We start from the raw sequence: 15,311 nt of genomic DNA, 5'->3' as shown, positions 1-15,311 counted from the left end.
GGTTCATGAGATCCAGCTCTGCATCAGGCTCTATGTTCAGTGGGGAGTCTGCTTGAGATTCTCTCTCCCTCTCCCTCTGCCCCTCCTGCTCAGGCTCTCTCTATCTCTCAAATAAATAAATACGTCTTTAAAAAAGAAAGAAACCTTTTTATTTGGGTCTTACTACATTCCAGGAATTGTGCCAGTTGAGACTAGGGAGAATAAGAGGGTCTCTGCCCTCAAACACTCACATTTTTTCCTCTACCAAAGCAGGTGTAGGAGACAAGAAGAACTGTCCATGGAAGAACCCAAAACTGCTTCCAAGAGACATGTCTGAGCCTGAGCAACTCAGCAAGAACTTGCTGCAGGCAGACAGACCAGCACAGGCAAATCCAGCCCTGGAAGCAGGAGATAAGCAGGTGCATATTTGCAGAGCCAGCTCCTGGCTGACCTTGCAAGCTATGCCCTGCAGGGCATTTGAACTTTAACTTAAGGGAAGTCAGTAACGTTGAAGGATTTTATGTAGAAAAGAAAACAGGCTCTGGACTGCATTTTAGAAAAGCCATTTTAAAAAGTGAGAAGAAAATGGGAAAGAGGGGGGGAAAAGAAGCAGGGGACAAGTTAGGATGCATCTGCAGTCACATAAAGGAGGTAAGCATTCTGGTTATAAACTAAATAAGCCATGGAGATGAAAAGTATAGCACGGGGAACACAGACAATAATAAAAAAGAAGATAGGGGCACCTGGGTGGCTCAGTTGGTTAAGTGTCTGCCTTCTGCTCAGGTCATGATCCCAGGGTCCTGGGATCGAGCCCCAGTTCAGGCTCCCTGGTCAGCGGGGAGTCTGCTTCTCCCTCTCCCTCTGCCCTTCCCCCTGTTCATGCTCTCTCTCTCTCAAATGAATAAGTAAACTCTTTTAAAGATTAACTAATTAATTAGAAAAAAGAAGAGGAAGAAGAAGAAAAGGAGGAACGGTGAGGGCTTAAGTGGGAATGCAAAATTCTTAGTAGAGACAAAACCAGTGAGGTAAGGAGCCATGAATAAAAAAGGTCCTGGATCATACTGAGCAGGCTTCTCCCCAGCTGGGGTTGATGCAAAGTCAGAGAGGAATCTTGGAGGAGAAGACAGGGTCTATGCCATTTCTGGGATGCTCCTTCAAATCTGCAATTTTAGGATGGTGTTGCAACCCTGGTCTCTGAGCAGACCTGTCTCATGCATATCCATCCGCTGGGTGATGCTCACGGGTCTTGGTGGACACATCTGTACAACGGGGGTTGGGCGGGGAGAGATAGCCCTTGGCCCTCCAAAGTCATCTGGCCTTCACTCCAAATGAATGAATATTTATGTTTGCAAGCACAATGCACCCCCCTTTCTATTAAAGTTTGACAGGATGTAAACTCATGACCAAGAAAAATGAGATTTCCTCTAATGATTATGTGAATGACAGAAGAAATTTGTCTTATCACCCACATTAAGGGCCTCAAAACTTGGGCTGTATTCAAGAAGCTGGAGGAAGGCTTGAAGGGGGATAATTGAATTCCTGAAGCAGGAAGACAATAGTGATTATTTTTTAGATGACTGGAGGAACAAAAGTTTGTGGGTTTTAGATAAACAGATGACAAAAAGAGCCCATTTGAGATGCCAGACTTGACAAGTAGAGCCCTAAGGGCTTAGAGTTCTCTGAAAAGACAAACATCTTTAAGTGTTTACATTTAAGGCTTCTGAGTGGGATTCTTAGATTTGCTTTGGAGTCTGGTACCCTCCATCTATCAACATTACTGCCCAACCCTACACTCATGGGTTGGGAAGAAACTCCAGGGCTCGCTACACTGATGGCTTCAGACTGTTGTTGTTGTTTTTTTAAAGATTTTATTTATTTATTCTTTTCTTTCTTTTCTCTTATTTTTCTTTCTTTCTTCTTTCTTTCTTTTTCTTCATTTCTTTCGTTCATTCTTTCCTTGAGAGAGAGAGTGCATGCATGAGTGAGCAGGGGCGGGGACGGAAGGGGCAAGGAGAGAGAGAGGGAATCTCAAGCTGACCCTCTGCTGAGCATGGAGCCTGATGCAGGGCTCAATCTCACGACCCTGACATCACAATCTGAGTGGAAACCAAGAGTCAGACGCTTAACCGACTGAGCCAACCAGGCACCCTAGGCTTCAAACTGTTTTCAGTCAATTCCTAGATTAAAGGGAAAGAGATTGGACTCTTGATGAGAACAGTGGCAGTTCATATTCATGGAGAGCTTACATGTACCTAGCACTGGTTTTTAACTACTCTATATCCATGACCTACTTCTCGAAACCATTCCATAAGGTAGGTGCTATTATCGTCAAGTCTATTTTCTAGATGAGGAAATTGAGCCTGGCTGACTTTATGCATCAAGCCCAGAGTCATGTCACTAGCTGATGCAGGCTGGGGACTAGAAGCCTGGTGGTTGGACTCCAGAGCCTACCCTAACGCTCACTTAGCCTACACTACTAGATGGAGTAATATTTGGCAAAGTTTAGTCTGCAGCCCAGACTTTGTACATGGGAGCAAATATTCCCTTCCAAGGTGAAGAGGATATTCCAGGACAAAAGGAATGAAAGGAATCTAACTCAGAAACATTGTCCTTGCACTTATATAAAATATGAAATAAAGTAGTCATGTCTCCGAAACGACTGATAGCTTAGCAAAATGGCCTAAAGAATTCTGGGAGTGAGTTTCTGTGGAACCCAGCTGGGAACACCCATGTGTGATTCAGGCTTCCTCCTCCACAGAAGACTGAATCAGTATCAATTGAATTGTTGACTGAATCAATATCATTCTGAACTGTTGACTCTGTCCTGGTCTCCAAACTTGTTCCTCCCCTTATGTGCTTAGTAAGTGTTTGATGAATGAAAGAATAAGTGAATGAGTCCATCTCTGTTTCTTCTTCCTTCCTTTGTCTTACTACCTCCTCTCTGTACTTGCTGCCTATTTCCTAAAGGGAAACACTGGCCGAGATTTTACAATTGCTCCTAATGGCCTGATACGAAACACAAACTTGTCTGATCTTCAGGGCCCACCATTAACCTACCAGATCTTCATCCAAACCCTCCCTACCCAAAATCCACCATTTGCTTTGGCAACACTTACTTGTGGCCAGGAGACTCTTTGACCTTGTGAGTCCTTTTCCTTGGAATGCTCTCCCTTATTCTTATCATTAATTAGTATGTAGACCCTCAAAACCAGAAGTGACCTTGGAGATCAAGTCCAACCTTCTACCTACAGCTGGAAATCTCTTCAAAACATCCTTGACCCACCATCAACCAAGCCCCACTTTGAAGATGATCCTTCATTTGCCACATAAAGTTGTTATTAAACACTTATTTCTGTTAAGAAACCTTCCCTCATTAATTAATAAATCATTCATTTACTCATTTGTTTATCAGACACAGTGAATATCTATTATGTACCAGGAAATGTGCTGGGTTATAGAGGACATGGAAATGAATAAACCATGATTCCTACACACTAGACTCTGATAGACTAGGTCTGCAGAAGAACAGATATGTGAGCAATATTACCATAATTCTGTAAGATACACTATCAGTGTGTGTACCATATGCAATGATGGGACAGAAACGCAAATAATTAGCAATTCCTCCCAGGAGGAATGGGGCTTGGTCTAGGAGGACATCACAGTGGAAACACTGAAAAGCTAAGTCTTAAAGGATGAGTCTGGGAATATTCAAATCAACAAGGTGGAATGAGGTGGCCACAGGCTGAGAATCCCAAGCTTACTGTACACTAATAATTCCTTCAGATCACATTACTTCAGGATACTAAATAATTTGTATTCACTGGAAGAGTATTTTGTACATCGCCTGGGGCTTGGTGAATCGGTCTAATCCTTTTAGAAAGCAATCTGGTAAAATAAATTGAGAACTTTACAATGGCCATATCTTTGATCTAGTAATCACATCTGTAGGACTCTACCTTGAGGAGTCAATATGAAGATAATATATATTAGATCAGTAAATTGGGGAAGAATTCAAAAATGAGCCTCCAATATTCTTCATTGGAAAAATCAGCAAATAAACTATGGTACATTTATTGGAGGGATCATTTATCATGCAGCTCTTAGTTTTGAATATTATATGACAACTTGGAAATACTAACTGAAAAAAGAGCAACAAATGTGTGCATATGATTACAACTTTATTTTTAAATCATATACATAACAAAAAGGGTCTAAGAAGAAATGGTGCCAAGATGCTAATTAAAAATGGGCTGAAATGAGGTAAGTTTGGGAGATCTGCTCCCCTCTTTTCTCTATTTTCAAACTTCCTGTTACATGGTTGATTTGTTCCCTTATAGTCTGTAAAGAGTTTTGTGTGTGTGCGTTTTGTTTAAGCTACAGAATGAATTTCACTCTCTACAAAATCGGGGTATGAACGTCTTCCAGAAGCCACTAAATCTGGTTCTTGGGGTTTTTTTTTTCCTCTTCTCATTACTTTGTAAAGTGCTCAAGTCTTACACATAGTGGATGTCCATCCAGTGATATGGTGGCTGACAAAGTACACATATATCCCTACACTCTGCTTTCCTGGTGCCTCAAGACCATTAAGAGAAACAGCAATACTTGACAACACAGCTTTTTTATGTGCTAGACATTCTTCTAAGCACTTTGCAGATACTAATTCATTAAATACAACAATCCCATGAGGTAGATATTATTATCATTAATTATTATTTTATTTATGTATTTATTTACAGCTAAAGCAAATTGAGACACATAAAAGTTAGCCACTTACCCAAAGCTGTCCAAATAGTTGGTCACAAAGCCAGGATTTGAACCCAGGGGGTAAAGCTCTAGTGTCTCTGCTCTTAAGGCCTCAAAAGAGGAAGTTTGGAATAGCCAGCTATCTGGACAGACAGGCAGGCAGGCCAGAAAAACCTACATGGATACCTCAGTGGTCAGGGAGGGGGACTGGGGTTGGAGGGCTGGGGGTTGTGAGACAGAGCCCAGGGATTTTTAACATAAGCCACTTCCTCAGCAGAAACCTCAACTGCTGGCAGCAATTTCTGTCTGACAGGATGGCAGACACAGAGGAGTGGCATCCGGAGTATGCACGATCACCTCTGTGTAAATACCTGGTTCAGTGCCAGAGAGGGATCAGTGGTCAGTAGCACTTAGATAAAGATAAAAAGCATAAGGAGCTACATGTTTACCTTAACTGGGTCCTAGCCTATCGTTCCTGAAGCAGATATAAGGATTGTTCCTCTGGTGAGTTTATTTAGATTACAAAGTACAGATTTTACCTGGAATTTTAGAACCCCAGAACTAGAACAGACCTTTTATAGCCATCTACTCTAGACCCTGTCCATCCCTCTACCCTTAACATACACATATTCGTATAAACAGAAGAGGAGAAATATCCATGAGAAATAACAAGCTTGGGACCTGGTGCACAGAGAGGCATCAGGAGCCCCCTATTACAAGTGATGAACCAAAGGAGGAAGGAGCTATCATGCAAACACAATGATAGGTCCAATGACAAATTACCAAGTGATTCTTCTGATGGATCTGATTGATGATTCTCCACACATTCTAGATTGAGTAAATGTTGAGATGATGTGGCTGACTTCTTGGTCCTATGTTTTTAATTCATTAGTTCCAAATCTTGTGAATAAGCTTCTCAAATATCCACCCCAATAAAAGGTCAGGATTAGTCACAAGCAACCAAGAGCTTGAAGGTGGCTAATCTAAATTAGTACACATATAATGGAGAACTCATGGCTTTTAAACCACATGTGAAATGACTGTGTTCCACCAACTTATACCACATGCACGCTTGCTTTCCAGCCCTAGCCAAGAATAGCAAGAGGTTCTGTAACTAGAAATCTACCTCTCAACCCCTACACAAAACAACCCAACTTTTTAAGAGAAAAGCTGACACTTTACCCAGCCCCACCTGAGTAGAGTGGTGGACTCTCCTATATTCTCCAAGTCAAAGATATAAGTATCCTTGGCCTGAGTGTCCTAGGATTACTTTACTCTTCCTTAATGGAACTTTCATTCTTAAATTTCCCTTTCACTATTTCCCTTTTATCAATGACAGAAACTATGGAAAGGGGCCTGAGCGACCAAACTTCTCATTTCATAGATGAGAGGAAGGCCAAAAAGAAGAGTGTATCACCCTAGTGTCAAGGTGGTAATAGAGTTGCTCCTGGTTCTCATTCCAGGGTTCCTTCTGCCCTACCCTCCTCACTTCCATGTGGCACTGAAGGTGACACTGTGTAGCCATGAAGCCCAAGAAGATGCAGAGACTGCCCCTGTCATTTCCCTAGCCCCTTTCCTTGCCCTCCATGCAGACCACCCGTGTGAACCCCCCCCAGGTGGAAGGAAAGATCATGTGATCTTACTCATCTCCATGTACTCTGGAGTCAGTCCAGTGTATGGCTCCAAGCTGTAGTCTAGGTCCCACTGCTCTGGATGCCTTGAGTGGGTAGAGTCAGTTTCTCCAGGTTCTGTCTCATCTTTCAGCTTTCGAAATAGTTTCTTTAGCTTCCTGGGAAAGAAATGGACCAGTCATCAAAAGCCTCTGGAGGACAGAGTTAGTTCTACAGACTGAAGGAGAAAAATAAATAAATAAATAAATAAATAAATAAGGCTTTTTGACACTAAAGTCATCTCTGCTCTAAGGACTGAGAGAGGGACACTAAAAAGACTACTTTTCTCTTTAAGACAACGTGAGGTTTTTTAACAGGATGATGAAAGGTCCCCCCCACAAAGGGTCTGGTTTCTTCAAACCCGAAGAAACTGAACTCTTCCTACTGTTTGAGAAGCAACAAGACAGTTGGCCCTTCTTGCCAAATGTTGAGACCATCCTATTGTATAACAGGTAATCTGTCCATCCTCTTCATGGGGAAGAGAGGATGTCTAGAAAATACTAGAAAGATGCTCTCCTCCCAGCTCAAACATTTTCAGGTCTTAATAACATAAACAGCATCATACTTCCATTAAAGCCAACCTAAATGTTGTCTACCACTCTTATGGGTTGAACTGAATCTCCCCAAGATTCATATGTTGAAAGGCTAACCCCAGATGTGACCTCATTTGGGGATAATAGGGCTTTTAAGAGGTAATTAAGATTAAGTGAGGTCATAAAACTGGGGTCCTAATCCAATAGGATTGGTAGTCTTATAAGAAAAGGAAGAGACAGTGATCTTTCTTTCTCCACTATGTGAGGGAGGACACAGTAAGAAGGTGGTTATCTGCAATCCAGGAAGGTGGCCCTCATTAGAAACCAAACTCTGCCAGTCTTTGATCTTGGACTTTCCAGCCTCCAAAACTGTGAGAAATCAGTATCTGTTTTTTATGCCACACAGCCTATGATATTTTGTGATGGCAGCTCGAGTAGACTAAGTCAACCAAAATAAGAATGGTTTAAGTATTCTTAATCTGAGGATTAAGTGAAATGATGTTTATACAATCCTTAGCATAATATCTGGACATAGGAAGCATTCAGTAGATAATAACTATTATTATTTTTAATATTAAATGCTAAAATATGCCTGAGGGTATAGTTTTTTCATACTTTCCATTGATACACCATCACAGAGAATGAAATCAGGTAAAGGAACAAGGTACTAGTTGTGTTGATCAATCTAGAAGAAAGTTTCTAGGAAATAGGAGGAGAATTAATAGCAGAACAGTCAGAATCATAGACTTGAAGAGTTAAAGGGACTTTGAAGTCCATGCTCCATCCAATGCAGGAATTCCTGCCACATTCCCCACATGGGATCATCTAACCTCTATGCAGCTATTTCCAGAAGACCGTTCTCAATATCATTTAGGTATGGCTTTCATTGTTAGGATATGCTCCTGACAGTGAGTGGAAATCTAATGGTTCAAAATAATGTTTTGTTTTTTTATGTTATGTCAGTCACCATACAGTACATCATTAGTTTTTGATGTAGTGTTCCATGATTCATTGTTTGCATATAACACCCAGTGCTTCATGCAGTACGTGCCCGATCAGTGTCCTGTGTAATACCATTTGCCATCAAGAAGACGTAGTGTAGTGGTGTAGTGTAGTGGGTAAAAGTCTGATCTTTGATGGCAGAAAATAATTGCTTAAAACCCAGGTTTACAACTCACCAGCTATATTTTCTTGGACAGGCTATTAAAACTCCATAAGCTTTAATTGTATTATCTATGAGAAAATAAATATTAACTAGCCCAAAGGGGCAATTAAAGGAGATAATCTATGTAACATGCTTAACTTATGGCTTGGTACATGCTAAGAGCTCAATATATTTATCCTTGTCCCTGTCGTCACCACCACCAACCACCACCATCATCATCATCATCATCATCACCATCACAGAAGGATTTAAAGAATGAGATCCCACAGAAGCAGCAGTAAAATACAGTATTTCATAATAAAAGAGCAAGCAATAATTCTGTGATAATAAGAAATTAAGAAAAACCTAGGTGGAGCCTAAAGATTCTGAAGCCAAATAGTGTGGACTGGCTGAGACCCTGTCTACAGGTCAAGACAGAAGGTGAGGTGAAGAAAAAATAATAAAGGAGAGAGAGAAGAAAAAAAAAAAAGGAAAAGGAGAGAGGGAGTTAAGGATGGAGGAAGGGGGAGGTCCAGAATCAGAACTCAGACTGAGACTTTTCCTCCAGATGCCAGTAATCGGAAAACTTGGCCAAATCTTTAGTAAAGAATAGTCAGTGGTTTTACTTAAATATAGAAAATTGAGCACATTCCAGATGATATGATACTTTATGTGGAAAACCCAAAAGACTCCACCCCAAAACTGCTAGAACTCATACAGGAATTCAGTAAAGTGGCAGGATAGAAAATCAATGCACAGAAGTCAGTGGCATTCCTATACACCAACAACAAGACCGAAGAAAGAGAAATTAAGGAGTCGATCCCATTTACAATTGCACCCAAAACCATAAGATACCTAGGAATAAATCTAACCAAAGAGACAAAGGATCTTTACTCAGAAAACTATAAAATACTCATGAAAGAAATTGAGGAAGACACAAAGAAATGGAAAAACGTTCCATGCTCATGGATTGGAAGAACAAATATTGTGAAGATGTCAATGCTACCTAGAGCAATCTACACATTCAATGCAATCCTCATCAAAATACCATCCACTTTTTTCAAAGAAATGGAACAAAGAATCCTAAAATTTGTATGGAACCAGAAAAGACCCCGCATAGCCAGAGGAATGTTGAAAAAGAAAAGCAAAGCTGGCGGCATCACAATCCCGGACTTCCAGCTCTATTACAAAGCTGTCATCATCAAGACAGCATGGTACTGGCACAAAAACAGACACAGAAATCAATGGAACAGAATAGAGAGCCCAGAAATGGACCCTCAACTCTATGGTCAACTCATCTTTGACAAAGCAGGAAAGAATGTCCAATGGAATAAAGACAGTCTCTTCAACAAATGGTGTTGGGAAAATTGGACAGCCACATGCAGAAGAATGAAACTGGACCATTTCCTTACACCACACACAAAAATAGACTCAAAATGGTTGAAAGACCTCAATGTGAGACAGGAGTCCATCAAAATCCTAAAGGAGAACACAGGCAGCAACCTCTTTGACCTCAGCCAAAGCAACTTCTTCCTAGAAACATCGCCAAAGGCAAGGGAGGCAAGGGCAAAAATGAACTATTGGGATTTCATCAAGTTAAAAGCTTTTGCAAAGCAAAGGAAACAGTCAACAAGACCAAAAGACAACCGACAGAATAGGAGAAGATATTTGCAAATGACATATCGGATAAAGGGCTAGTATCCAAAATCTATAAAGAACTCATCAAACTCAACACCCAAAGAACAAAGAATCCAATCAAGAAATGGGCAGAAGACATGAACAGACATTTTCCCAAAGAAGACATCCAAATGGCCAACAGACACATGAAAAAGTGCTCAATATCGCTCGGCATCGGGAAAATCCAAATCAAAACCTCAATGAGATACCACCTCACACCATTCAGAATGGCTAAAATTAACAAGTCAGGAAACGACAGATGTTGGTGGGGATGCGGAGAAAGGGGAACCCTCCTACACTGTTGGTGGGAATGCGAGCTGGTGCAGCCACTCTGGAAAACTGTATGGAGGTTCCTCAAAAAGTTGAAAATAGAGCTACCACATGATCCAGCAATTGCACTACTGGGTATTTACCCCAAAGATACAAAAGTAGGGATCCGAAAGGGTATGTGCACCCCGATGTTTATAGCAGCAATGTCCACAATAGCCAAACTGTGGAAAGAGCCAAGATGTCCATCAACAGATGAATGGATAAAGAAGATGTGGTATATATATAAAATGAAATATTATGCAGCCATCAAAAGGAATGAGATCTTGCCATTTGCAACGACGTGGATGGAACTGGAGGGTATTATGTTGAGTGAAATAAGTCAATCAGAGAAATACATGTATCATATGATCTCACTGATATGAGGAATTCTTAATCGCAGGAAACAAACTGAGGGTTGCTGGAGTGGGGGGTGGGGTGGGAGGGATGGGGTGACTGGGTGATAGACACTGGGGAAGGTATGTGCTCTGGTAAGCGCTGTGAATTGTGCAAGACTGTTGAATCTCAGATCTGTACCTCTGAAACAAATAATGCAATATATGTTAAGAAAAAAAAAAGAAGAAGAAGAAGGTAGCAGGAGGGGAAGAATGAAGCGGGGGAAATCAGAGGGGTAGACAAACCATGAGAGACGATGGACTCTGAAAAACAAACTGAGGGTTCTAGAGGGGAGGAGGGTGGGAGGATGGGTTAGCCTGGTGGTGGGTATTGAGGAGGGCACATTCTGCATGGAGCGCTGGGTGTTATGCACAAACAATGAATCATGGAACACTTCATCTAAAACTAATGATGTAATGTATGGGGATTAATATAAGAATAAAAAAATAATTAAAAAAAAAAGAAAATTGAGCACATTGCATTTCTGAAATGCTACTAAAATGACAGTAAATGAATTTTAAAATGTCTAAAACTACAAGGTTAAAGAAAAGGGTCATGAGTACAACAGTGTCTGAGAGACGTTAATAAATATTTTGGAAGACAGACAGTGGATAAAGGGGTTAACAAAGCCGTGATGGCTGACTACGAAGTCCCTACAGTGAAAGACAGCAGAGTAAAGCAAGCCAGCTCATGCTGCAATCTCAGGAAGTGTTCAGGAGTTTCAGGTACCAGGTACCATCAAAGGCAGGCAATAGTGATTGGTCAATGCATTGTTTAAGGAACAGTAGGCCCTAGTGTCTCTGTCCACGCATATTGCCCGGGTGACTGACTACCATTTTCCCAATACCAGCAGGAGTAAAAAGTTTATTCAAAGGAAAAAATGAACTGGGGAAATTCTAGATCTGCAATAAATCCAATAAAATGATAGGAAGTTAAAGAATCAATAAACTCTCAGAAAAAAATAGAAAAGAAATAAATGGACAATAGGAAAGAAAAAATAAGAAAATTAATCAGTCTAGCAACTCCAGCATTTAATCAGAAAGAGAAGACAAAAGAAAATGGTGAATAAAGTATAAGGAAATACAAGAAAATGTCTCAGAGCTGAAAGATATGCATTTTCGGATTGGAAGGACCCACTCAGCATAACGATAAGGAAAAGGACTTCCACCAAAGCCCATCATCATGAGATTTCACCACTCTAGGAATAATGAACAGGATTCTAAAAGCTTCCATGTCCAGAGAGACAGATTCTCTAAAAATTATTTGGAAACAAAAAAAGAAATTCTCAACATCAGCCCTTGACACTAGAAAATACTAGAAAAATCTATTAATATTGAGAAGGCAAACTGATTTTTAGCAAGGGATTTTATACCCAACCAAATTATACATCAAGTGCAAAGGCAGAATAAAGAAATGTAAACCATGCAAGGTTTTAAAAAAGATATCCTTCTACGCATCTACCCTTGTGAAGTTCTTGGAGGATGAATTTCACCAACCAAGGATATAAAACAAGAAAGGAAACAGTGGAATCCAACAAACAAGAAATCCATCAGAACAAGGAAGTGCTGGATCTAACTGGGATTGGTAGCTATGTAGAAGGTTTAGTGAACAAACAGTTTTGGTTTGAACAAGAGAATAAAGATTCCCAGAGGATGGTCTCCAGGAGAAAACATGACTTCTGATGTGTTTAATGAGGTGATCTATCTGGGAAAGTGGACACTTAAACAAGTGCTACCAATAATGTGTAAAGAGTATTATGAAGGGAGAAATTTAGGTAATAATGAAAACAGAAAACTAACCTGACCTAAATCAGGGAAAGTTTTCCCCGAGGAAGAGATGTGTAAACCAACTAAATGATGAAAGATGACAGAAGTATGGGAAAGAGGGAGAAGTTATGTTCTAGGCAGAGGAGATTATCTGTGCAATGGCCCAAGGCAAATATGAGAATGGCTCAGAGAAGGGACCGAAAGGAGTTCAAAATGCTCAGAGCAGAGAGTAGGACAGAAAAAATGAGGAAAGAGAAGAGTGAAAAGGTAGTGCAAGTTCACAGCATGAAGGCCTTGTCGGCCATCTTAGGCAGTGGCTGAGGTGAGAGATTATGGCCCCAGAGTCCATGGTAACCACAGTGGACATGAGGACAGACTGAGACAGGCTCAGGAAGCAGAGTTAAGAAGCTGGTGGTGACCCGTATGAGGGAAAGAAAGCAGAATAAGGAACTAAGGACCATTCTAGGGTCTTCAGGCATGGGTGTGGATGGTGGTACAGTTTGCTAAGACAGGAACACTAAAGAAGAGGCCATTTTGATGAAGGGGTGGGGGAGGAATGGTTGAGGCAGAGGATCCCACATGACAACTAAGTAGGGATATCTAGTAAGCATTTTATACACAGGTCTAGAGCCCTTAAAACAGGTCTGGGTGGAAGCTAACAATAATAAGAATCATCCTGGAGAGAGGAACCAAAACCATAGCAATGAGCCCCACCTGTGTGTGGATGGAGCACAGGAAAGGCATTCCAACAGTCAAGGGATGGGGAGAGGGAGTGGAGCCTTCCAAGGTCAAAGAAAGCAGCCGTTGTAGGAACAGAAGGTCAACTGTGAACCCATGTGGCAAAGAAGGGAAGGGTGGAAGGGGTGTTTCAGGAAAGACTTCAGCCACAGTGTTACACACTGTGGGGAGGTCAAAGACGATGAGGGGAAAAAAAAATCCACAAATAATTCTTATGCACCCCCTCCTTCCCAGAAGTTCCCCTCCTGGAGATCTCCGTGAGCATTAAAAAAAATTAATAAAGAAAGTCCCTAGAGAACAAGATTTAACAGGAATCCTGCAAATTGTATAACATACAGATGGGCCATTTGGAAAACTTCAGATTATGATTCCGACCGTATGATGCACTCGCTTGTTAAAATAACTCCTTTGATGTTACCCCCTTGTCCTTTTCATCTGCTCTGCTATTTTTCCGTCCCTTTTTAATGACAGGTCTGAGAAACTGTCCGGAAGGCTTGGAGCCTTTCTTTTGCTTGTGCCCCATGGGCTCACCCCAAGACCATGGTGACTGTCCGTCACACCTTAGGCTTCCTGCCACAGGGATCTGGGCCCCAGGCAGCTCTCCACAGACCTGGCTCCGCATGCCTCAAGCCTCATTAGAGAAGGCAGAACCAAGCCCTAAATGGACCAAAGAAGAGGAACATAGCAACCTCTAGGCTATGTATTCCTTTCTTTGACACCTGACAAGGTTCAAATTTGTTCCTTAAACTTCTGATTCATGGCCAGATTCCACTGTCTTTGAGAACACAGACCTCCTTCGCCTGTGATGCCTTTAAAGAGAGACTGTTTTATGTCTTGAAATGTAATATTTATCACATTTACCGAAAAAAAAAAAAAAAGCAGAGTTTATAAAATCTTGCTGGCCGTGTCCAGGGTACATTACAGCTATTTTGGGATGTGATCTGGTGTTTTTAGTAAGAATAGGGATGGGGGGACATTTTGCTGGTGGGAGTATTCATGTATTTGCTCTGTCTGCCTCGGACTTCGCCCAGGAAAGAATCTGGCATTTGAAAAAGATAGCATTTTATTTTTTATCAAAAAAAAAATCCTTCTTAATAATAAAAGGCCCATTTCCAATTTTGCTTCAAGGAAGACTGGAGCTAAGTTTGAGATAAAATTATGGTGAGAAGTTGGGATGTGGGGTGGCATGTTTCGGGGGCCCCATGCGATCTGGATGCAAAGTCTATCTTGCACAGACACATGTGGGAAAGGCGGGGTGTGTGGGGCAGCAGCAGGGGAGAATGGAAACCCCTGTCAGGGGACTCGGGTAATAAATAGCACAAGATCCGATTCTGCCACGCCGCCCGCCGTGGCTGAAGGCATCTCAGATGGAGCTGCCGATGAGCATTGTTCTGGGGCCTGTAATGTTTAAAACCATCCAGTGCCTCTCTGGAAAGCATCTGTCACAACTGTGTCAGGCCCCAGGAGCCTGGGGATGCTGAGTGGGGATAGTCCAAGGCCAGATCACGCAACTCAGTTTTATTTATTATCATGTCCTCAATTAGTCGCAGAGCTGCCTTTAAAGAGCCCACTGCCCCCAGTTTCACTGCCTCCCTTTGAAGCACTGTGTTCCTTTCATCCACAGGGCCTCTGAATCCAGGCCTGGCCAAGGTGGGACTGCCACTGCCTGGGGGGAGGTGCTTGGACGAGCCGGACTGCCGCACAGCCCTGAGGATTTCGGGGTAGATCTGGCACCTGCCAGATTTAAGGGGTAGCAAAGCGGGGTCTGAGCGAGCTGGCAAGGCTTATCCAGGTCCCAAAGGGCAGCTGTACAGTATCCATGGACATGCCCCGCATCTGTGCCAGCCTTGTGGAAGCCTGCGGGATTAGCAGGGATGCTATTGGTCTAAAGCAATGTTTCCCGAGCAACAGACACATTGCACCGGCAGTCCATTGGACACCTTTGGAGGTCTCTACACTTGGCCTTCATCTCTTTAGAGCATCTGGGAGAATTCCCTCCTTCCCTGCTCTCGTTCAACCCCTCTGATGGCGGTCAAGGAGAAAACCCCAGTCTGCTGCTGGCATGCCTTTAACAACTCCCCAGTGCCTGTCCAGCTTCCTTTATAACAGAGAGAATGCAGATCTTAGGCTGATGTCATTGGTTGTTTAATAGTGTTTACTTTTATCGTATTTCTTTCTACTGTGAGTTGCTATTCATGATAGCTGGCAGTGTTCATTTTCCATTTTCAGAAATGTTATGAATTTAAATAAAAAGTGCGTTGGTTTAGAGGAAATGAATAGGCAAATAGCTGTTTAGGTAGATATGGAGAAAAAAAACTTTAAGAGTTAGCTTACAAATCACTGAAGATTGGGTAAG

General features: G+C 41.8%; 1 protein-coding gene across 1 annotated transcript in view; it reads right to left on the bottom strand.

Annotated features, from left to right (window-relative positions):
• ANO2 (anoctamin 2) overlaps positions 1 to 15,311 on the bottom strand; it is a 363,940-nt gene that overhangs the window by 29,508 nt on the left and 319,121 nt on the right. Inside the window, exon 20 of the mRNA XM_054507219.2 lies at positions 6,369 to 6,514. Coding sequence (XP_054363194.1) covers positions 6,369 to 6,514 — 146 coding nt within the window. The remainder of the gene's footprint in view (positions 1 to 6,368; positions 6,515 to 15,311) is intronic.

Source organism: Mirounga angustirostris, unplaced genomic scaffold (assembly GCF_029215605.1).
Source record: "Mirounga angustirostris isolate CCGP_5_RB_7025 unplaced genomic scaffold, mMirAng1.0.hap1 SCAF_5, whole genome shotgun sequence".
NCBI lineage: Eukaryota > Metazoa > Chordata > Mammalia > Carnivora > Phocidae > Mirounga > Mirounga angustirostris.
The sequence above is the reverse complement of the archived record's forward strand: the minus strand, read 5'-3'. Positions and strand labels throughout refer to the sequence as shown.